Source organism: Podarcis filfolensis (assembly GCF_964270895.1).
Source record: "Podarcis filfolensis genome assembly, chromosome: 3".
Taxonomy (NCBI): domain Eukaryota; kingdom Metazoa; phylum Chordata; class Lepidosauria; order Squamata; family Lacertidae; genus Podarcis; species Podarcis filfolensis.
In genome coordinates, this window is record NC_139606.1 from 95,138,468 (window position 1) to 95,162,449 (window position 23,982).

Here is a 23,982-nt window from a genome sequence, read left to right on the forward strand (position 1 = left end):
CTTGATGAGGCCCTCAGTGTTTATTGCTCATTAGAACATTTGGCAGGGGGGAAAGCCCACCACATTTTCATTAATATGGAAAAATAATTAAAGTCATAGTAGAATATCTTTCAACTGAGTAAGTTGGTCATCTGTATTGAGTCTGTGTCAGTTTCTCCACAAGTAGCTTGCATAAACAGACATCTGAAGGGAAAACAAGCTTGTGGGTGTCTGCAGGGAATACATAGAAAAAGACCAGAATTATGATGGGAGTGGAGAGGCAGCATGAAGCAAGGGATCTACTTACTCCTTTCAGATGTCTCTGCATCTGTATGTTTGCTGTGTTTGCCCTGGATTTTCAGCCAAAGCACACTTAAAGTGGTTCTTTAGGCAGAATTATGCTATTTTAGATGTCTTGCATAGTGATTTCCAATGTATGCTGTCTGGTTGCTTTGTTTTGGCTTTTCTTAAGATTATACTGGTGAAACACAGCTCTTCTGCTTCATATCATTTTCCTCTGCTAGAAGAAACTGTTTCTTTCCATTTTTTAAATGCACTTCTGCTTACGAAGTTTGGTTGTCTTAATGCCTAAATATGGCTTTTATTGCGTTGCAATCCAGCTCCTTCTCAGCAGCCGCCGCCAGGAGGAGAAGTTGTAAATTCTTCTGCTATCAGACTTGTTTGGAATCCACCTGATTCTCCAAATTCAAACTGGCTTGTGTACAGGCTGTATAGAAATGGGAGTCAAATCTATATGACAGAGGATAACTACCCTTACCGTGAGTGCTCATGAATACTACCTATGTATATTTCACTGTATGTATGTATGTATTTGAATTTGTATACCACCCTTCATCTGAAGAACACAGGGCCATTCACAGCATAAAAATACAAAATGAGAACATAAAATACATAATAAAAAAATCAAAAATAAACCAACCCCCCCCCAAAAAAAACATATTTAAAGGCCGTAGAATCAGCCAAAGTCCTGGTTATAGAGAATTTTTTTTTCACCTGGAGCCTAAAAATATGTAATGAAGGCTGGGTTGGCTCAATAGAGGAAGAGTCTCTTAATCACAGGGTTGTGGGTTCGAGCAGAACACTGGGCAAAAGATTCCTGCATTGCTGGTAGAACCTTTGTGGTGCCTTCCAACTCTACTAGGCTATGATTCTGTGAGTGAATGAAGAAGGAGAGCCTCCCTGGGGAGAGCATTCCACAAATGGGAAGCCACCACAGAAAAAGTCTGTTCTTGTGTTGCCATCCTCCAGACCTCTTATGGGGGAGGCACACAAAGAAGGGCATCAGATGATGATCATAGCGTCCAGTTCCGTTCAAATGGAGGAAGGCCATCCTAGAGTTATTGTGGCCCTGAGCCGTTTAAGGTTTATAGGTCAAAAGCAGTGCTTTGCATTGGCCCGGAAACTAATTGGCAGCCAGTGCAGTCGGGCCAGGATCAGTTAAGATGCTCAAACCGTCTTGACCTGTTGAGCAACCTGACTACCAAATTCTGCACTAGCTGAAGTTTCTGAATTGTCTTCAGAGGCAGCCCTAAGTATAACCTAGATGTTACCTGAGCATAGAGGAGAGAAGTTAGGCTACACCTGTCCAGATAGTGATACCTTCTAATAACATTAGGGCCCACTGGTACTCCATCCAAGACTTGCTTACAAGCCTTCCTTCCTCTAGGCAGTCAGTTTAGCTCTGGTATCAGGTGATTTTACCATTTCCTGGTCAGCAGCCATGTTTTCAAATGAGCAAATCCAACAAATTTAACTCCCCTTACTGACTCACTTTCATCTATACCAAGGAACAGGTAAAGTGGTCTCTTTACCCACCACCACCCGCCGTGTGAATGGCAAAAGATTCTGTGGCATGGCAGCAACTTCTTCTTAAGCACCTCAATTACTCACTCCTACGTCCTTGTGTCTTGCTTGTGCAGGAGAAGGGATATTAAATAAATGAAAGGCTTCACCACATCCTCTCTTGCTCATCATACTGGAGGGGAGGGGGGGAGGGGAGGGGGTTGAAGAGCCGTTTGCTATCCCCTCACCTTGAGGAAAGTGTCTTAAGTTGTATAATAGTCCGGGTAATGGTCATTTGAATTGGGTCTGTGCTAGGTTCCAGAGGGAAAACATGTTGGGCAGATTTGGTCTAGTCACTTATATCTATATCACATGTTTATCTGTCCTCCAAAATAAGTCAAGTATCCTTGAAATCACAAGTGTAAAATCATGTGAGGGAGGTCAGGCTAAGAAACTGACTGATCCAGAGTCACCCCATGAACTTCATAGCTGAGCAGGGATTTAAACCCAAGTGTCTCCAGCCTAAGTCCAGCACTCTAGCTAATAGATCATTTTGGCTGTCATATGCTTGCATTACTCTTTTTATTGCCTAGAGATTGGTAGTAGTGCACAGAATGAGTCCTGGTCCTCCAGCTGCTGAAGTCCTAAGTTTAGTACTTGCTTCAAGTTTAGTACTTGCTTCTGACACTTTTCTATGTACATACACTATCTTACTGAACTATTCTGGGATAAATTATGCTTTACATCTTTCATATCCTAACAAGAGTGTTTAGCAATTCAAATGTATATCCGAGAGGTTTACTAAAGTCCCTGCTATATTCTTGAAATTGAATGGAGCAATCCTTCTAGAATAGTGTGCTGATGCCATTTCGAAATCATATTAACATCGATGAGCAGCTGCTCTTAAAACATTAACTAACTACTGGTTTCCTAATCAGAGACTGATAAAGGCTTGTTCAACAAATCATTATTTTCTAAAGCCACAACTGTTCCTTAAAAAAAAAAATTACCATTCTGACATTTCCTGACAATCATGATAATTAATGATGTGAATATAATCTACTGTTTGGCATTTGAATACTAAGATAAATTTGTTAATGCTGCCAGATTCTTATGTTTATGACTATATTCTTAGTATGTGTGTAGCATCTGTAAGACACACAGGGGACACCACCTAAGTGCAACAGCGTGCATACAGGTCTTAGTACTAAATGAGAGTTTAAAATTACAAATGTAGAAGCATTGAACTTTTCAAGGAAAATTAACAGTAGTCTCCAAACCAGGCCTGATTATTTGACTGATGGCTTTGCAACATTAATGTGAAATGATTTTGAGAGTTCTTTTAGAAGGAAGGAATAGGCAATAGATGGAGAGAAAAAGCCCGTTCTTTTTCTTCTGTAACTGATGCTTTCAGATAACACATTCTTAAATGGTGAAGCTATTGAATACATAAAATAATGCAAAAACAACCATAACTGTTTATTAATGAAATTAAATTTATTGAGACTTTCTAAAGCAAGGAATATTTTATTCAAGTTTACCAGCAGCAGCGGAAAGCGTTGTTGGGGAAGGCCCTTACCTAATCACCCATTGGTAATTACAAAGTATCCATTATACTGCAGGTTAAAAAAAATTAAAACGAGAAATTTACATGTGGCTCCTTGGGATCTGACAACTGAAATACAACTTTTTATGTTTATATTGTAGGGATCCAGATCTTCACGGATACCTCTCTATCTCCCTATTCCTTCTATTCATACCACCTTGAGGCCAGCAATGTCCATGGATCTACAAGCAGTGCAGCCTTGACGTACAGAACACAGCCTGGGATACCTGTAGGAAACTTGCATTTAAACCCAGTTATTCCTGTTGGACCACACTCTGTTTCCTTCAGCTGGACAAGCCTATCAAACGACTCTGGTCCAATAGAGAAATATGTATTGACATGCACTTCTTTACTTGAACTTCAAGCCTGTGACCAGTATGAAGGCATAGAAACCTCAACAACTATCTGGAATCTGATTCCATTTACAAAATACAGTTTTTATGTTCAAGCATGTACCCGTGGAGGCTGTTTGCAGAGCCAGGAGGTGGCAATAGTTACTGCACAGGCCCCACCTGAACAGCAGCATCCTCCAGTTGTACAAACTATCAACTCTATGTCACTGGCTATAGAATGGAACCCACCCAATAAAGCAAATGGTAGGATTCTATTTCTTTTGCTTAAGTAGGTACAGCATGTTTTGCTCATATAAGTGCATTTTAAAAATATTATTTTTACTGTGCACAACCTTTTCTCCCCAGGAGAAGTAAGAGGGGCTGGTGAGGGGTAGGTAATGGTAAAGGGCCCCTGGATGGTTAAGTCTAGTCAAAGGCGACTATGGTGCTTATCTCACTTTTCAGGCCAAGGGAGCCAGCATTTGTCCACATACAGCTTTCTGGATCATGTGGCCAGCATGACTAAATTGCTACTGGCACATGGAGGACCATGAGAAGTGCCAGAGTGCATGGAAACACTGTTTACTTTCCTGCTGCAGTGCTACCTATTTATCTACTTGCCCTGGCATGCTTTTGAACTGCTAGGTTGGCAGACCAACCTTCCGATCAGCAAGCCCAAGAGGCTCAGTGTTTTAGACCACAGCACCACCTGTGAACAGTATAGTACCAAGGATCACAGAGATAAGCAGAGTGTTTGGTGGTTTGACATTTACTTCTGGGACTAAGGCTTCCCAATCCTAATGCAAGCATTCTTAAACAAAATTTCTCTTAAACTTGTTGCTTTGAGATGAAAACTCATCAAAATTTGAAGTGCAGTTGGAAGAGTCTATCAGAATCCATAGGAATTAAATTCCTCAAGCTTGTGGGAGGGCAGGTTTTGCAATGTATTATGGTTGTAGTTGTATTTATACAGTGCTATCAGTGGACAATGTTTCTACCAGTAGGTGGTACTAGAAACAGAAGTATTTTAGATCCTTTCTGGCTAACATATCTTTGGTAAACCACTGTTATTTCTAGGTATAATTATTAGATATGAACTATATATGAGAGGAACCCGACAGTCGGATGGAACACATATTCCTCCTGAAAATCGTGTTTTTGAAACAAGTGGGTGGTTCAGTCCTCACCCAGTGATAGAATCTGCCAATGAGAATGCTTTGAAACCACCTCTTACTAGCACCAACATCACCGATTTGGAGCCATTCACAGTATATGAGTTCCGTGTTTTATCAGTCAACATGGCCGGCAGCACATTTTCGCGTTGGACGTCACAGAGAACAGCAGAGGCAGGTAATTGTTAACCCTTATAAACTCATTTTCAAGACTTAGATTTTTCTTTCGGAATATGCCTTTTGAACCTTACTCCTTGAAATTGCTTGTTCATATAGGTTTTACCTTATAAGTGCTATTATAGGATTCTTTGCCATCTTCTTAATGATTTAAATTCACTAGTATTTCCTCATAATAACTGTGCTTAAACTATACTACATTTAGAGTAGTCTTATTTACAGAGTCTTAAGACAGTATACCAGCAGTATGTCTTTATTTTATTTTGTCACATTTATCACATATTACCTTTGTGTCAGAGTGAGCTTTATGATGATCATTGACAGTCCACAAATGAATTCTGGAAGTAGATGTTATGGAACATGTATAGCTGCTGCCAAAAGCTAACCCTACCCCTCTGCACAGTAAATTCTACTCAAACGAAACACATAAAATGGCATCATTGTTTTGCATATTTTTTTCCATTTCTGCCAGCAGCAGGTTGAATAGGTACATAAAAATTTCACATGTAGTTTGTGATAGTGGATGACCTGTGGGTTTTCTGCTTTGATGGGATACATACATACATGGGGTGTCATAATGACTACACCTAGCCTTATGCTGCTGCATTTAAATTAAAGACCCACTCTCCATTGAACTCGGTGTAACTGAAAAAGATTTAACTTTGTCTGGATTAGGCCCTTACTTTGAAGTCTTATTTTTTCATGGGTTGATTTGAAAACATGTTTAAAAACATTTGTGGTCTCTGATCCTATTTTCATGAAATTGGTGGATGTGGTTGATGTCCAGGTTCAATCCAGTTAATTATAACTAATTAAGAACGGTTCATAAGCATAATTTTATTTTAAGAGTTGTCATATTGAATTAGCTGGTTGTTTATAATTGTACATTACTTTCTAGCCAATGATTTCTCTTTCACTTAATTTTATCTGCTAAACAGATAGGAAGTCTTCCACTATGTTGGACAAGAGTGATTTATACCTTGTTATGCTACATTTAAATAAACATTCAAGTCCCATATTTACTTACTTGGAAGTAAACCCTACCTATTTCCATTAAATTGACTCTCAGAATCATTTGGTTAAAAAAGATCATAACAATAGTCTAACTCAAGTCAACCATGTAGGTATCTCAATCCCAAAGACATTGCAGTTGAACACAAGTCCCATTGATTTCCCTCAGCTGGAACTTAACGTATGAATAAATGGCTGAAAGCCAAGGATTGTGGATTGGGCTGTTAACTTTTAAAAACCCAGCATTTTTGTTGTGGATGGATTTGTAAATGGTATTTTCCAAAAGACAACCATTTTACAGTGCCTATAGGTCTTGAAAAATGGAGGCTTATCCTGCAGCAGTCACATATGACATAACTAAACATCTCTGAAATACCAGCTATTATAATACAAGAGAAACATGTTGATTTCAAAACTGCTCAGCAATTAAATTTACTTTGACAGTGTTTAAGTGTTCAACAATTTTTCCTCTAATCAGGGTTTTCCTGGGTCACAGAATGGCTGTGCTTTTAAAAATCCATCTGCATTATTCTGTGAAACTTATATTGTGTTTCAAATTTTAAGTGGTGGTTAGTGCACCATAAAAATAATAGATCCCATACTTTGCCTATAGGTGGGATACATTTACTTTAAATTTGTAGCATTGAAAACCATATGAAAATTCCTTTTAGACCTGAAAATTAATTTCTACAAGCTGCTTATTTAGGAATTGGATGCAAACAGCCATTTTATCAAGTTTAACAGATGGTATTTTACAAATATAGTGGGAAAACTTGCCTGACACATGTTGTTCATTTATTTTATGATAAATTAGCACATTTATTTGTGTTTTAGCTCCTGTATTCATGCCACCTCCATCAGTATTCCCTCTTTCACCATATTCTGTCAATGTATCTTGGGAAAAGCCACAAGATAATGAAGCAAGAGGAAAAGTGATGGGGTACAGCGTCAATGTAATTACAGAACAAAAAGTATTGCCAGTGTATTCTCAGGTATTTTTGTTATTAGCAATCTGTTTTCTCTGCTTATTGATATATGGATGTTATAAAGTGGTCCCAGTCTTGTTGGCTATGCCAAATTCAAATTTGCCAGTGGAGCAGTGCTTGCCATTATCAAAGTGCAGTGGGGAGTATCAAAGTTGTTACTATGGCATTTTGCCCAGGGTGGAGCTGACTTTCTGTTTGTTTGTCTCCGTATGAGAGGACATGGCTTGTTCCTGGCAAATTGTTCTGAAGGCAATGTCTGATGGCTTGTATACATGAAGTCATGGTTTAATTCTGCAAGGATACCCAAGAGGTCCAGTGCAGACAAAACATTTCTTAGTCTCCTGGCCATTGTTAAGAGATCAGGAGTGGGCTGCTTGCTGGAATAAAGTAAAGGTGAAGGGACCCCTGCAATGCTCCCTCCCTATTGTGGATTTTTCCTTCATCTTCTTTTCATTGTTCCACTAAAATAATGCCCACGTAAACTACCTTAGAGGGACGCGGATGGCGCTGTGGGTTAAACCACAGAGCCTATGACTTGCTGATCAGAAGGTCGGCAGTTCGAATCCCCACAGCGGGGTGAGCTCCTGCTGCTCGGTCCCTGCTCCTGCCAACTTAGCAGTTCGAAAGCACATCAAAGTGCAAGTAGATAAATAGGTACTGCTCCGGCAGGAAGGTAAACGGCGTTTCCGTGTGCTGCTCTGGTTTGCCAGAAGCGGCTTAGTCATGCTGGCCACATGACTCGGAAGCTGTACGCTGGCTCCCTCGGCCAATAAAGCGAGATGAGCGCTGCAACCCCAGAGTCAGTCATGACTGGACCTAATGGTCAGGGGTCCCTTTACCTTTAAACTACCTTAAAGAAAATTCATTTTCTTAGTGCTAAACCCACTAGTGCTGAAATATAATTAATATTGGTGATGATACTAATAAATTTATCTGTTTGCAAGAGACAAGTCTTCTTTTTGAAATACTTGTTAGTCATCCCTCTTATTCCATGGTGATTGGATTGGTAGAGTTCATCACAGAATGGTGTAATGCTTAGTCTACACTCTGTAAAAATAACCATTTCTGTTTATTTGTTTATTTATTGACAATCTGCTAAATCTGTGATTGCATAAAATCAGTGTAAGCTGCGACACTACAGTTTATATTCAATTACAATTTATATTCTAGCTTTTTGAGGTTCCTTGAAAAAGTCCTGTTTTTACTAATGGCTCTTGGCAAATGTATTAAGGTTAAAAAAGTTTTTTTAAAAATCAGCAAAAGCTAATTTCTTTTTGTTAAATGTACTTTCTTATCAGTGTAAAATAATGGAAGTGCTATCAAGATAGCTGTCTTAACTCTATTTGCTTTTTAGGTTTTGTATGTTGCTGAAGCTGATGAACAGTCCTACACAGTGGAAGGACTGGAACCATACAGAATGTACTATTTTACCATTACTCTCTGCAATCAAGTTGGCTGTGTCAGCAGCGAGCCGGGAATGGGGCAAACTTTAGCAGCAGGTAAGGGAAGAGAAAAAATTGTATTGAAGTATAAATTTAGCACGTACCTTTCTAATGAGCACCATTACAGATGATCGCAGGTTGATGCATAGTGACTGAGATAGGTGCTGTGTTAATACAAAGTGACTCGCTTAATTGGTATTTGTTTACCATGACAGATTAAAAACAAAACACCATGTTTTCCACATAGGCTTGTAGCGTATTGGAAAGCCTGCATGGGTTTCTTTTTCAATGAGAAGCCATTTAACATAACATTTGTTTGTTTGTTTACAGTTTCAGCAAATAAAGTACATAAGCCTAATGAAGTTAATACTAGCACCTTTTGTATCAATAGCATGTTTAGCACATATATAGCATTTTACAGTTGCAAAATTATTGGCACCCTGGTCATAGGCTGCATCACCTGTTCTTGCATTTTTGGGTAGGGGGGCCACCTATCCTGTTCACATTTTGGATGTCCTATAGCAAAACCCCACCTTTCTCCTAACCAGGAGTAGTGCAGGAAGTTTTTCTGAGAGCTATATTCATGATTGAAACCTATGAGGGGGAAACAGGTACACTTGCAAGATGTATAAATGTTCGCATATTTGGATGGGGGGTGCACATGTGACCCACTAACCCCACATAAATTGGCATAATGTTTGAATATGATTTGTCTGTTTATTGCACTACAGCATACAGTAGGGACGGGGAAGATTTTTCAGCCCAAGAATCGCAACCCCTTCTAGGCAGTGGTTTGGGACCCACATGTCAGTAGGAAGCACTGGATGCAAACGTTGGCAGAGCAATGAATGTTAATTTTACCTTTGCACAGTGGGCTTGTTCCCAACCACACTGAAACATCCCTCTCTGTCTTCCATCCAGGCAAGCAATAGGTATTATAAGAGTTTGAGGATACATTCCTGCCAGACAAAGCATTCAAGGAGAATGCAAAGCAGGATAGACAAGGGGTGTGGCTAGGGAGGAGTCTTGAGAACAAGATAGAAAGGCGCATTTAGTCACTGGGTCTGAATTTCCCAATCCCTGGTGTACAGAAATATAATCCTCGGCATCAGTCTCAAACACTCAATTGAGATGTGTAATTTGGAGAATCTGTAGGTGCCAATCCTTCAAATCTTTGTACCTCAGGATTCTATAATATATTGTAATGAACAGTTTCAAAAATAACTAATGGAATTTAGATAGGACCCTTGGCTATTATTAGTGATAAAGCATCGTTCCTGCTTATCTGTCAATTCCTTGAAAATAAATAGCTCATTGAAACCTGACAACTTGTTTATTATTGTTTTAATAATTTGGTCTCAGTCACATTAAACAATACAGTAGAGTATAAAATTGAGTGACCAGTAGATTTAGATATATTAAATGTTGAGTATTTTTCTATTTATCATTTCTAGGTTTGGAAAGTTGCCATTTTAAGCCTGTATCCACTTACTTGAATTAACTTTTTTCACTGAAATCTAGCAAATGTGCTTTGTGTGTCAACTCTTGCTGAGATGCACAAGCAAAATACAATTGACAAATTATTTTAAAGGCTACTTTAATCAACAATCTCCTTGCTGCTAATTATTAGGAGTAAATACAAGAGCACCATCTGAAATGCATTTTGATAGCATTGCTGGTGTTTGGTTAAAGATGCTGCAGATCCAGTTTTGCTAGGCTGTGCATATAACATACCTTATGAAGCACATTTAAAACCCAGGGCATCCTCAAATAATCCTGGGAACTGTAGTTTATCTGCCACCGAGCTACAATTCTCAGCACCTGTAACAAACTACAGTTCAAATGTATGGTGTTTACACGAGAGAGAGAATTATGCACTTTGCTCCTACTTCAGGGACTGCTTTTCTTTGGTAGTCTGGAAGACCAATGCAAACCAAAAGCAGAGGGACTGCTTACAAGATCCCAAATGCTTCCTTATTATAATACATTTTTATAACAGTTGTAGGGAGATCTGTCCTGGAGAGTGGAGGTGAAAGGATCCACAGACTTCATCGGGTACACTACACAGCTTCACTAGGCATCTTACGTTCCCAAGATAATTTATGAGAGAGACTTTGGAGTTCTGCTTACAGCAAAAGTTCCACCGAACTGTTGGCTCTGGGTTGTTCAGAGCATCCCTTTGTAAAGTGGTATGGATTCCTACCTGCCAATAGCACTGCAGGTGTAGTCATCTAGTAATGTGAGTGTGAACCAGCTTGAACTTTCCATCTGCATGTATACACTTTTACATTTGAAACCTTAGAAGCAAATGATGCTTCTATACCTTTTCATCATGGAGTTTAAAGTAAACACATGGAAAGCAGCAGAGAAGTGCCATGGAAACCTGAATAATTATTTTCTATAGGGAATCATCAGTTATTACTGTTAAAAAATGGGACTGACGCTCCTGCAAATAACTCCTATCGTCTTTGCTGCCAATGGTGAACAGCTGGTGGCTGAGGGAAGATAACCATTTGGTTATTGTCTCTTGCTCATGTGTCAAAGCAAAAGTGAATATTTAGACATTCAGGGGGCATGACAGGCCCATCTGTGTAGGTGTTGCCGGGCAAAACCTGCACAAACAGAAGGATTGTCAGGACCAAGCTGGCACAAGGAGAGGTGCTCGTGCAATGCGTTAGCGCTCCTCACCGCTCCAGGTTTCACATATATTAAAATCAGACAATAATGCTAATACTTCTACAGATCCCATTTTAAGTGTAAGCAACAGTAAGCTTGGATGCTTATGCTTGGTGCCTCCAAATTAGAATCCAGAACATGCAAACACAAATCTGAACTTGAAATCTGAATCAAATTCCCACTGATGTCTAAGAAATGCAGTTATCATTTATTTGTTAGATATTAAATATGAGTTTCAATTAGAACTGTCCTCATGGTTGTCACTGGAGGTTTCACAGGTGTTCAAAGAAATAATAGTAAAACATTTTAAATGCCTAACATAGATCTTAAAGTGGAAATACAAACATGTACTTAGGGTTGTCATACGTCCGGATTTTCTCAGACATTACCAGGATTTCAAAGGCGGGAATTTCCGAAGGGTGGCGCTTTGTCCTGGATCTTAGGGCAAGTCAATTGAAAAATCACGTTTTTTGGGTGTTTTTGTAAAAAAACTTTTGGGGTGTCCTCGTTTTTATTTTTTGAAATATGGCAACCCTACGTCTACTGCATGTTTTGTGGCAGGTGAGCATGATATTCAGAAATGGTTTTAAAATAGTTTAAATGGCCTATATATAGCAGACCCCCTTTACAGCCTGAGCTATATGATGGTGTAAAGGTAAAGGGACCCCTGACCATTAGGTCCGACTCTGGGGTTGCGGCACTCATCTTGCTTTATTGGCCGAGGGAGCTGGTGTACAGCTTCCGGGTCATGTGGCCAGCATGACTAAGCCGGTACTGATTATCTATTTGTATCATAAAACACTGTATTGCAAATTCATTGGCCCAGATTCAGCTAAAGTTGGTCATAACTAAATAAACAAGTTCTTTGTGTGATAAGCTTAAGTCCCATTGAGCAACTTTGTCATAGTGAATTCCAGGCTAGGGATCATTAGGAAAGGAGTTGCAAATAAATGCCAGTGTCATAATGCGGTTATACAAATATACAGTGGGCCGCTTTTGGAATACTGTTCACACTTCTGGTCATCTCATCTCAAAAAGGGTATTTTTGAGTTGGAAAAGAGCAACCAAAATGATCAAATTCCCCTGTGAGGAAAAAAGTTGCAACACGTGGGACTTTTTAGTTAAGGTGAGTAAGAGGCAGCATGATAGAGGTGTTTAAAGTTTTGCACGGCATGGGAAAAAGTGGATAGAGAAAGGTTTTTCTTCTTCTCTCACAAAACTAGAACTTGTGGACATCCAGTGATGCTGAATGTTGGAAGGTTGAGGACAGATAAATGAAAGTCCTTCTTCACATAGTGCAGTTATGGGACTTCCACAGGAGGCAGCAGTGGCCACCAACTTGGTGGGTTTTAAAAATGGATTGAAGAAATTCATGGAGGATAAGGCTATCGGCAGCTACTAGCCACAGTGACACCCGCAGTTTCTGGGAATCCCAGGTAGGCAGAGTGCAGTTGCGCTCAGGTCCTGCTTGCGTGCTTCCCATCAACATCTGGTTGGCCACAGCGAGTACAGGATGCTAGACTAGATGGGCCATTGGCCTGATCCAGCAGGCTTTTCTTTTCTGATTGGCCACTTAGGAAACAGGCTACTATTAGACTAGATAGCTGGTCCAATGCAGTAGGACTCTTACTATGTTTTTACATGTATATCTGCCATGCTGCAGGGCCATATATACCTATTTCTATCTTTGATGCTGTTTGACGCTCTTGTGTATCTGGAAAATACTCAGTATTCATCAATTTATGAATGGAATACTGTTTCCAAAAAGCAAAACAAGCTTTGGGAGCATAGGATTTGATGTATATTTTTATTCAAGTTTTGCCATCCCTTAGGTTTACTGTCTTCAAAGAGAAACCTGTAATGCCTGAATTTCCAATAGTTCAGAAAGGTACACACTACTGATAAGAACCATATGTTTTGCCTGTCATATAATGGTTTTTAAGCACAATACTCTATCATAGTCTTAAAAACCACCCATATCCAATTAACTGGTAATTAGTGGTGCATTAGATTTTCCTTTCTCTATTAAAAGTAAAATACGCAGGCTGTTTGCCTCTGGTCTGAAAACACACATTGCTTTGCATGCAAGTACATAAAAGTCTGTCACTGTGAATGGGACCCAAAGTGATTAAACAAGCACTCTTAATATGTTAATTTATAATTTTAATTACAGCAATCTTGTATATATAGTCATTAGTGAATACTAATATAAATATTTTTCTACCTTTTTATTCATAATGCATAAACCAATCATCCCCTTCTTTCTCAGCAGTTGCCTGTTTTTTTGTTTCACAATACAATCTTTGTTCTTAGTTATGAATGCATTTTGTTCATTCCTGCCTTGAATAATCCCTCATTAAAACAAAGTCACTTTCTGCTCCATGTTTAAAAGGGAAAATAAGCATGCAAATGTGCCATTGCATCCATATATATATATATATATATATATATATATATATACACACACACACACACACACACAAATATATACTTTTGCTTGCCGTCCTTCAATTAGTCCCCCTTCTTTGAATCTAATTTTATTTGTTGTTATACAGGTTTGATGTAGGGACTCATGAATTTCAGGCTGGTGCCAAGATCTAGACTGAGATGGGGAGTGGCGGGGGGCAGGGTAGAAGAATCAAAGCCTCTTCAGGAAGCTACAGAGGCAGCAAAGCAAAAGCGAACTGGCTTCACCTTTGACTGAAACTCTTGACTAGTACTGGAATCCTGTGATGATTTTGCTTGGTTAATTATCCAGTTATTTATTTCAAGAATATAGGCACTGTGTTACAATTAGAGACGTGAAACATAATCTGAGGAATTTGCAAATGACAGATGATTTAAATAACTCCCGAGATAAACAGTATCCGCTCAGTATCTTCTCTTGCCAAGTGCTCTCCAGCTACAGATTGGGTGCTCTTTGTGCACCACTGCATGAGCCAAACCTTATTTGTTTGTTCTCCCCAAAGGACATATTTCACTCCTCGGGAAATTGCACAAATTATTCTGTTGCCAGTATGTCAAATTTGCATGGTCTTTAGGCTGAGTTTAAGTTGTATTTCTCTTGATTAAAAGCTTTTGGTTCAAAGCAATACTTTTTAATTGCCTAATGATATAAGTCAGTTCTTAGGAAAGAGCCATGCATTTAGGAGTTCATTTGCAATATAACTGAAAAATTCATTGCATGGCAGTAAAACAATTTACTGTTAATTACAAGGAGAAGAATTTGCTGTACCATGCTCACAGATTGCCATGAATCATGCAGCACTCCTAGAGATTTATAACAGATGTGTAAGTGGGATGAATTAGCAGGGTTTAATAACAGAGACACAAATCATGCAGACTTCAAGGAGCTTTAATTGATATACTAGAATGTGACGGGCATGAATCACTCAGCCATTCAACAGCACTGTAACATATGGTCAGCTCAATATGCTGCATCTTAAATCGGTTGGTGAGTCGTTGGTTGTCCCATATGGTGGAAGCAATATATTTTTCGGGATTTTTTTTTTACATTGATTTTTAAAGAAATATGATTCTATGTTCATAATACAATGAACCCTTAAAACTTGTTATGTTTATTTGAGGAATATTCCAGCCCTGCTGTTTTAAACTGGAAATAAGTAGCTTTAGTCCTACCGTGTGCAGGTATGTCATCAGGATAACCAATACAGCTGCCTAATCCTTGCCCAGGGATGCTTTGAGTAGCTATAAGTGCCCCAAGGCAGCAAACAAGGCTGTCGCTGCCCCTACTGCCCATTAGTTCCCTACTAGCTCTTCATTTGTACTCTCACCTGTCTTCTATAGGACAAATTTAATATCATGATGGAGGTGGCCAGAGAGAAGGGACTAGTGAATAATGGGTTTGCACCATGGCAGGAAGCTCATTTAACACCTGGAAATTTAAAGGCCTAGGCACTGTTTCTGAGTACTGGACCTAAAATTTTTATTTTTCAGTTTTTCAGTTTCAGTTTAGCTTTTAAAAAAATATGTAATTATGACTGCTACTTGTGGAACAGTTTTATTGTTGTCTGTTGCTGCTTTGCTGTGTTCTCTGTAATTCATTTGTTATTAACTTTGTTTTGAAAATGGTTTTCTCAGTGTCTTAATGTAAACCCTCCTATAAGTTTTAAAAATTGAAGTTCAGGGTATTACATTTTAAATCAATCACTAGGCAACCCTGTTGTTGAGTTGTGCCTTTGGGGGGGGGGTTCATCAGTTAGGATTCTGGACTACAGACTAAGCTATCCTTGCTCAACCATTTCTATGTCTCCGTCACTCCCATTCAGTACAAAGATTTACCCATGAGGTTGAATGGCAAAATACTTTGCACTGCCAAACTAGTCGCAGTTCTTTTAAAAACATTCCCGGCACCCTTTTAGTAACATCTTGCAACAATAGCCAAGCTGCTTCAGCGAAGGGAGCTCTCATTTTTTAGTCGAGGGGTAAACATAACATTGAACGTTTGCTTACGAACTTAAATTGTACACCATATGAGTTTGAGTGTATGTGTGTGTATAAGGACAACCCTACAAGTAGCCATTTAAAAGGTTAGAGTTCTAATTAGCAGTAGCCAAAGCCTAAATGAGACCATATTCTCATGACTGGTTACGTTTTCAAAGTGCTGCTAAATACTGTTGCTATTTCGGCTTTTAATTGAAGAGAAAACACTGAGGAGCAAATTTCAGACTAAAGCCAAGAGGAACCAAACATTAGAAGTGCTGCTGATTATTTGAGAGGTTGCTGTTGATATAAATGCATGAGAGAGAAGTAGACCTGTAAATTTTGTAGCTGTAATGCAAATGCGCTTTTATTAGTTTTAGAACCTGACAGGCTATAGGAAACTTTTAGCAGCTGCATTAGCAAACCTGACAGATTTGTGAAAAGAATACACTATCCTTAGAAGCATGGCTGCCAGAATTTAATGTCAACAATTAAAATTTATTTTGATACTCACCTAGTGTTTATTACTGTTTGTATACACAACAGACCTTACTAATACAGAGATGCACTATTAGATGGAATTACCATCTGTTCGCAGTGAAATGCTGGCATCTGTCTTAGCTTCTAAAACTAAAATGATATCGTTTCAAACAAAACAAAGTTAACTGCTCTTTACTTACCAACAATTATATTTTTCTTTTAGGCACACAGATTGTATGTGTGTGTTCACGCACACAAGCGAAATGCTTTTTTTTATAGTGACCTATACAGCAATATCTATAAGTGATATATCTTTAACATAAAGCAGTATGGGCCATCTGTTTAGTGCCCTCTGTTACACAACAGCAAACACCTAGTCATAGGCGTTTAAACTAATGTTTTACCTTTATAATATATCAACTATATATTATCTAGGAATAAATTTTAAAAACACTACATAATTAAAATATGCAAAATATAGCTGAGTCTACTAAAATACAGTATGCTTTGACAGATGTGTTTTAGGAGGCTTGGACAAAATTTAAATAGGCAAAATTATAGACTGCTCCTTTGACAAAGCAGCTACAGGTACCACAGTGACACCTTTAGGAAATGTATACTGTGCCTTTTAGCCTCCAGTAGCTATATTGTACAATCCAGTGACATGGCAACCTGTACTGCAGATTTATAATCTTACTTTTTTCATCCAAATTGCTGAAGTACCAGCTTCAATAGAGACTCTTCACTGTACATGTCAACACACAAGTATTCTGAATCACCAAGGACATGGTAGTTACAATACTAATGTTATACCGAAGATGTTGCTTTTTGAAAGGTTGGGTTTCTGTTCCATATATCACAAAATAATAAATTGTGTCATGCTAGTGTTTAATGCGTGTACACAGTGCATTAACTGTAACTGTAGTACATTTATTTGTGCTAGAGTAGACTTGAAAATGATTAAAAAATCAATACTTTCCTGTCAGAGAAGCAAGTGTTACAATGCATTTAAGTAGTTAATTGCAGAAGCCCCATAAAAGCTTCAAATTTGGGTAGCAAAGATGTTATAATTACAGTGCAGGCAACTCCTATTTATTAAAGGATGATTGTTTAAGCGAGATGTGGTTGTTGTTGTTGTGAAGAAAGGTTGGCTGTATGTATTCATTTTAGAAATAATGAATTTTAGCCTTTTTGCTTTAGCAACTCTAAGCTGAACTAGAGGACTCAACCTTGGCACTCACATTTAAAATGCTGACACAGACTGATTTGCTCCAAAGGTGAAGTTCCAATTGTAAAGCCATGTTTTCTTTTGAAACCTGTGCATTAATACTGCATTTCATTAGCGCTCTGCGCTACTTATGCGGGGAAGCTTGTGACCTCACACTGCACTACTTCAATTTCAACACAGTAAATTTCGAACATAGCAGTATGATACTAATTAGATTGTGAAGTCATAAATGATGTCCAAGCAAGAATTTACAATGCATAGCACGGTTGGTGGGTTTTTGTCTCCCATCATTCCCTCTGCCAAAAGTAATATTTTATCATGTTGTAGAAAAAGTAATAGCAACATAGTACAGGTTAATGTGAGAAAATGATGGTTTTGTATGCAAGAAGCTTTAAGGATATGTTATTAATTTGTTATAAATGAAACGCTTTGCAACAAACTCTTAGCTAACTGAAGTAATTTGCAAGATGCATATTTTAATCCAGATTGTTCTCCAAATGAATGTCGTGCCCTATAATCACCAAAAACTCTGTCTTTGATATATACAGCATAGTTTAGGACTCTCCTCATGTTAAAAACATTACAGGTTGGCAAAGTAATGATTGATTGGGGTACAGAGTAGATAAAAGTATTGCTATGAGGTGTTTTTTTTTTGTGGGTAGACTGTATGCCTGGGCCCCCCTCCCTCTAATTCCTGGATCCAGAATGGATTCAATTCCTGAAATAGCCAGGCTAGCTTCCTGTTGAGTTAATGGCCACCTAAATATGGGCCATTAAGGTAACAAATGAAGCAGCTCTGTGCCAGATTACAAATGGGTGGGCCCCACTTCCGCAACTTGCTGGTAGTTAGAAAGACAAAGGCCAGAGTTGAGAGTTGGTGTGTGTGAGGTAGAAGCTGGAAGCTCAGGTTGTAAATATGTGCAAATAAACCATAGATCATAAAAACATCACAGTCCTCGCTGTCCCTCATTCCGAAGGAAACCATACCCTGGGTAAGTGCCTGGAACCACTGGAATCTAGCACTGCGAAGAGATCGGAGTGGTGTGCAACAGTATATTATAGCTAAAAGACAGCTTGAGGAAATTGCTGCACCGAAATTAACCACATAGCATAGCAGTGACCAGTTTTCCAGGCCAACAAACCACAGCAAGCTACAAAAGACTGCATACCAAACAATTGCACTAGTGCAAAATGCATCGGCTCAACTGCTCATTGGGGGGGCGGGGACGGGGGCAGCCATCATATGAAAGAATTGCAATGGCTGCCAATTTCCACTGAGTTAGGTTGAAGGTGCTGGTTTTAGTGTACAAAGTTGCATACAGTTTGGGACCAGGATATGGATACGATCATCACACTCCCTATATACCCAGTTGATTGGTGTGTTCTGTAGGAAAAAGCATCCTGCAGATACCATCCTACCAGGAGATCCATTCCACACAATGATAGAATTGGACCTTTAGCATAGCAATACCTAACCTTTGGAACTCCCTCCCACTGTAATCAGACAGGCACCTTCTCTATTGTGATTTAACCGAGCGGTAAAAGATCACACAAAATTCCTCCTATCAAAGAGAACCTATATTTCCTATTCCTGATATATTTGAAGACACTCTGGAGAGATAGCTGGGTACCCTTGTTTACAAGAATTACAGTGGTACCTCGGGTTAAGAACTTAATTCGTTCTGGAGGTCCATTCTTAACCGGAAACTGTTCTTAACCTGAAGCACCACTTTAGCTAATGGGGCCTCCTGCTGCCGCTGCGCGATTTCTATTCTCATCCTGAAGCAAAGTTCTTAACCCGAGGTACTATTTCTGGGTTAGGGGAGTCTGTAACCTGAAGCATCTGTAACCCAAGGTACCACTGTAGTTGAATTTGTGCCTTAAGGTCTGTATTATTATTTTTATGATGCTGAGATAAAATTACTTTCAGTCAGTAGCTAAGGTGGAAAAAAAGCCAGTACTGTACCACTGACAAGTCAAACAAGACATCGGAGGGCTGCCATTCACATTTTTTTACTAAATCAAGAATTATCTGTACTGTATGATTGCAACAGCACACAGGTCAAAGGTTGTTTGCAATTGTAATTGATACTGCTTTCCTAGGGGACGATATATTATACATGTAGAACTCCCTGGTTTATTCTGAAAACCAGTATTGTTTGGATAACCTTAACTGGACAGATGCATCTTTCCTTTTTTCTTTTTATATAAATAGCTCCAAGACAGCTAATTGCCCCTTATGCTGAAGGAATAAACAGCACAGTGATAAAGATAAGTTGGAAGGAACCTAAAGAACTTAATGGGCCTCCTCCAATCTATCAGCTGGAGAGAATGGATGCATCTTTAGCAACATCAAGTGTAACTGTAATGAAAGGAATCCGTTTTCCAGGAAATGGGTATTATAAATTTCCAAGTTCTACTCTGCCTGCCAACACATATTTTACAGGTAAGGAGATTGTGGTGATAGCATGCAGTGTAGAAGCTTTGGTTTTTGTTTAGACTACAATGGGATAGTTAGGGTGACTTTACACTAGCCCATTTCTCTGGAATTGCTCTTTTTAAAAAATTCATTTGTTTTTAGAGCACTTCTGCATGATGTTATTGTTAACTCTTTTTATTCTGTTGCTTTCTGAATCATCTTGTGCTTCTTGAGACCTGATTTTTCACTATTTTTGTGTGATTGCAACTGGTATTGGGGCAATTCAGGGGCAAACCAAAGGTTGTTCATCCCTAATCACCGGGCCCAGATAATAAATAATGTAATAATAAAAGTAGGGGAATCAGCATGATTAGAGGTAAACCTCTTGATATGGAATACAAAAGATTTCTTAAATTACCCAAGTTTACATGGTTGGGACTTCTAGCAACAAAACAACTTATATAAATCAACAAACAAGTATGCAATTTCACTCACCAGCCCCTCAAGTTTCCTTTTCTATTTTTCAACTGAGCCTCCATTGGTTGTGGAGGTCTTTAAGCATACTCCGTTCTTTCTGGGCTTTTAGTAAATGTTTTCTCAGAAGTAAGTCCCACTGAGTTCAATGGAATTTACTCTCAGATGATGGGGTTAGGATTGGGATTGCAGCCTTAATCTGCTTCCTACTGCGAAATTGAATAACCAAAGGAATGTATCCTTCATTATCATTCTTTTCGCATGGAAAGAGGTAGTCTATTTTTTTACCTGTTGACTTATGACCCTAACCCTTATGCAGTAAGTAAAATGCAGGATGCCAACCTGTGACATCTTTACCCAGAGTGGTAGAGGCAGCAGGGGATCATGATATTTGTGAAAACAAACAGAAGGACCCCACTTCATTAACTTTGTCTTTAAGGTGCCACAAGACTTTATTTTTTGTTTGTTGCAAAAGACTAGCATTAACTTTGGAAAGGAACACACAGAGAAAGTGACTGATTTGTAAACATCTGTTGATGGCTGAGATGTTTGTATCTTTTGTGCACTATGATATTTAAAAATAGGTAGATGACATAGTATAAAAAAAGACTTGTGTAAAATAAACCAATTGCAGGGGTACAGAAAATACCAGATGAAAGGCTGGAATGGCGTGAGGCATGTCCATACATCCCTGTATATGGCTGTTCTATTCAAGGACCAAGAATTATTATATTTGTGTAATTAACAATATTTTGCAACCCTTAGAAGCATTCATTTTCTGCTGCTACTTGGATGAAGTCATTGTGCAAATGTTTCTCCTTAACTGGGAAGAATGATAACTTAGGGGTAGTACATCTGCCTTGCACCCATAAGTTACCTTAACTGCAGGTGCTGTGAATTAAAAGAAGTATCTTAGGCAGCACAGCTAAAAAAACCCCACCTGTTTGAACCCCAGAGAGCTGCTGCTAGGTAGAGGCTAACAATGGTGTAGGGGAGACTCCAGGAAAAAATGGTTTGGGGGAACAATGTGATAGAAAACACCATTATAGTGGAAGCAAAGACCTTAATACATTATGACTGAAAGTTAGGGTGGGGAAAATTTGAGAAATGGGGAAGGGGGCACCCACTACCAGAAACTTGTGCCCCTCCAGATGTTGCTGGACTTCAGCTGAGCTCCCATCAGCCCCTGCCAGTAGGGCTGATAGGAGTTATAATGCAACAACAGCTGGAAGGCCACAGAACAATCTCTGCTTCAGTATAAGGCAACTTAATAAAACCTGCCTAACCTAAGCAAATATATGAATCATGGCATAACTGTGGCTCAGGCTCCCATCTCTGCAAAGGGCATTCTGACCATGCTTCCTTTCCCTTCGCTTTATCGTTATTGACAGTGACATGTCCCACTATGAAGTGTTAGCTGGCCTCAGAAAAGAAAGAATTTAGCCCTCTCTTCATTTCTCTCAGAACCTTTTTTGCTAGGACTATGGCCTTGCACTTAAAATGAATTCACAGTTCCTTCTTGAACAAGACATTTCCTTTCTTCCTCCTTCCTAATCCCAAGAAGCCTAAAGATAGGGTGAGAGGGGAGCTGGAAACACTTTAAACAGGAGTGATCCAGCACAACAAAGTGAATTGTGCTGCTTTGTGAACAAAAACATCTTAAGACATTTTCTAATGTGCACGACAGGGACTTAACGCTACAAATATGCGGAGCTGACCCTGACCGGGCAGCATTACTGTAGTCACATTTTCTTCTTCTGAAACAGGACTGATATTATTATTATTATTATTATTATTATTATTATTATTATTATTATTTTACAGAAACTTTTTAAAAAGTCTGCATCAAACATTTGCTTTTCCTATATATCCTTTTCATTAAAAATACAGATTTATTTATGCCTTTGTACAAAATCTCAAAATCCTCCACTTAAGAATGAATTTTTAAATGTACCTTTTGGTAGGGTGTTGCAGGCACTAAGACACCATTCTAAAAACCCATCCTAAATAATCCATTGCCAAGTACATAACTGTCCAAGCTGATCAACATTCAGCAACTACATCTTGAAATACAGAATATGAGAATGGAATAGATAACAACAGGGTTGTGTCTAGGTTTCAGGAGGCCCTGGGCAAAGTGCCCTCTGGCTTCCCTTCCTCTGGGCTTGTCTCCAAGCACTGCCAGGTAGTTGGGTTCTGACATTTTATTTTCCCACAATGCTCCAAAGCAATGCTATAGTAGGAGGCATTTGGGAAAGGGGGGTGATTGTATTCCCAAGGAACTGAGAGGAGCATACATACTGATTGTATTCCCAGGGGAACTGATATTCCCAGGGGAACTGAAGGAGGCAGTGGTGCGCCCGCTCTTAAAGAAAACATCATTAGATCCTTTAGATCTATCCAATTACCGCCCTGTTTCGAATCTTCCATTCCTGGGTAAGGTGATTGAGAGAGTGGTTGCTGAACAGCTTGGCAGGTTTCTGGATGAAACATTGGCTCTGGATCCATTCCAGTCCAGCTTCTGCACTGGTCATGGGACCGAGACGGCTCTGGTCGCCCTAACAGAAGATCTCCGCAGGCAGCTGGATCGAGGCGGGTCAGGGCTGCTGATTCTTCTAGACCTGACAGCAGCCTTCGACATGGTCGATCACGAACTCCTGGACCACTGCCTTGCCGACGTGGGGATCCAGGGCACAGTCCTTCAATGGCTGCGCTCGTTTCTCCCTGGTCGGGGACAGAGGGTGGCGCTTGGGGGGGAATTGTCATCGTGCCACTCCTTGGTGTGTGGAGTGCCCCAGGGTGCGATTCTCTCCCCGATGCTTTTCAACATCTTTATGCGCCCCCTCGCCCAGCTTGTCCGGAGTTTTGGGCTGGGTTGCCATCAGTATGCCGATGACACCCAACTCTATCTGTTGATGGATGGCCATCCTGACTCGGCCCCAGACACACTGACCAGATGTCTGGAAGCTGTGGCTGGATGGTTACGTGGGAGCCAGTTGAAGTTAAATCCTTCGAAGACAGAGGTCCTCTGGCTGGGACGGGACGATATGGGATTGAGGGGGCAACTCCCATCTCTTCCGGGGGTGCAATTAGTGCCAGCACCGTCCGTTAAGAGTTTGGGTGTAATCTTCAATACCTCCCTTTCTATGGAGGCGCAGATTACAGCTATAACAAAGGCGGCATTTTTTCATCTCCGCCAAGCTAAGCAGTTGGCTCCTTATCTCTCTCGCCCTGACCTAGCCACTGTGATCCACGCGATGGTCACCTCCAGACTGGATTATTGTAACTCGCTCTACGTGGGGCTGCCCTTGAGACTGACCCAGAAACTCCAGCGGGTGCAGAATGCCGCGGCGAGACTCCTTATGGGGTCTTCGCTGCGAGATCACATTCATCCGGTACTATACCAGCTGCACTGGCTCCCGGTGGAGTACAGGATCAGGTTTAAGGTGCTGGTTTTGACCTTTAAAGCCCTATACTGCCTAGGACCCTCATACCTACGGGACCGCCTCTCCTGGTATGCTCCACAGAGGAACCTACGGTCTGCAAATAAAAACATTCTGAAGGTCCCAGGCCTCAGAGAGGTTAGGCTGGCCTCAACTAGAGCCAGGGCCTTCTCAGCTGCGGCTCCAATCTGGTGGAACGCTCTGTCACAAGAGACTAGGGCCCTGCGGGACCTGACATCTTTCCGCAGGGCCTGCAAGACAGAGTTGTTCCACCAGGCCTTTGGTTAGGGCGCAGCCTGACTCCCTCCTCT

The 23,982-nt window shown here is 39.9% G+C and overlaps 1 protein-coding gene across 7 annotated transcripts in view; it reads left to right on the plus strand.

The window, feature by feature from the left end:
- USH2A (usherin) overlaps positions 1–23,982 on the plus strand; it is a 432,455-nt gene that overhangs the window by 83,122 nt on the left and 325,351 nt on the right. For all 7 annotated transcript variants that reach the window (XR_014545784.1, XM_083604668.1, XM_083604669.1 and 4 more), the window contains 6 exons: positions 600–758; positions 3,490–3,984; positions 4,798–5,070; positions 6,915–7,072; positions 8,421–8,565; positions 19,551–19,781. Coding sequence is in view for 6 of the 7 variants with exons in the window: in XM_083604668.1 (XP_083460794.1) it covers positions 600–758; positions 3,490–3,984; positions 4,798–5,070; positions 6,915–7,072; positions 8,421–8,565; positions 19,551–19,781 (1,461 nt within the window). In the remaining variant the exon portion in view is untranslated. The remainder of the gene's footprint in view (positions 1–599; positions 759–3,489; positions 3,985–4,797; positions 5,071–6,914; positions 7,073–8,420; positions 8,566–19,550; positions 19,782–23,982) is intronic.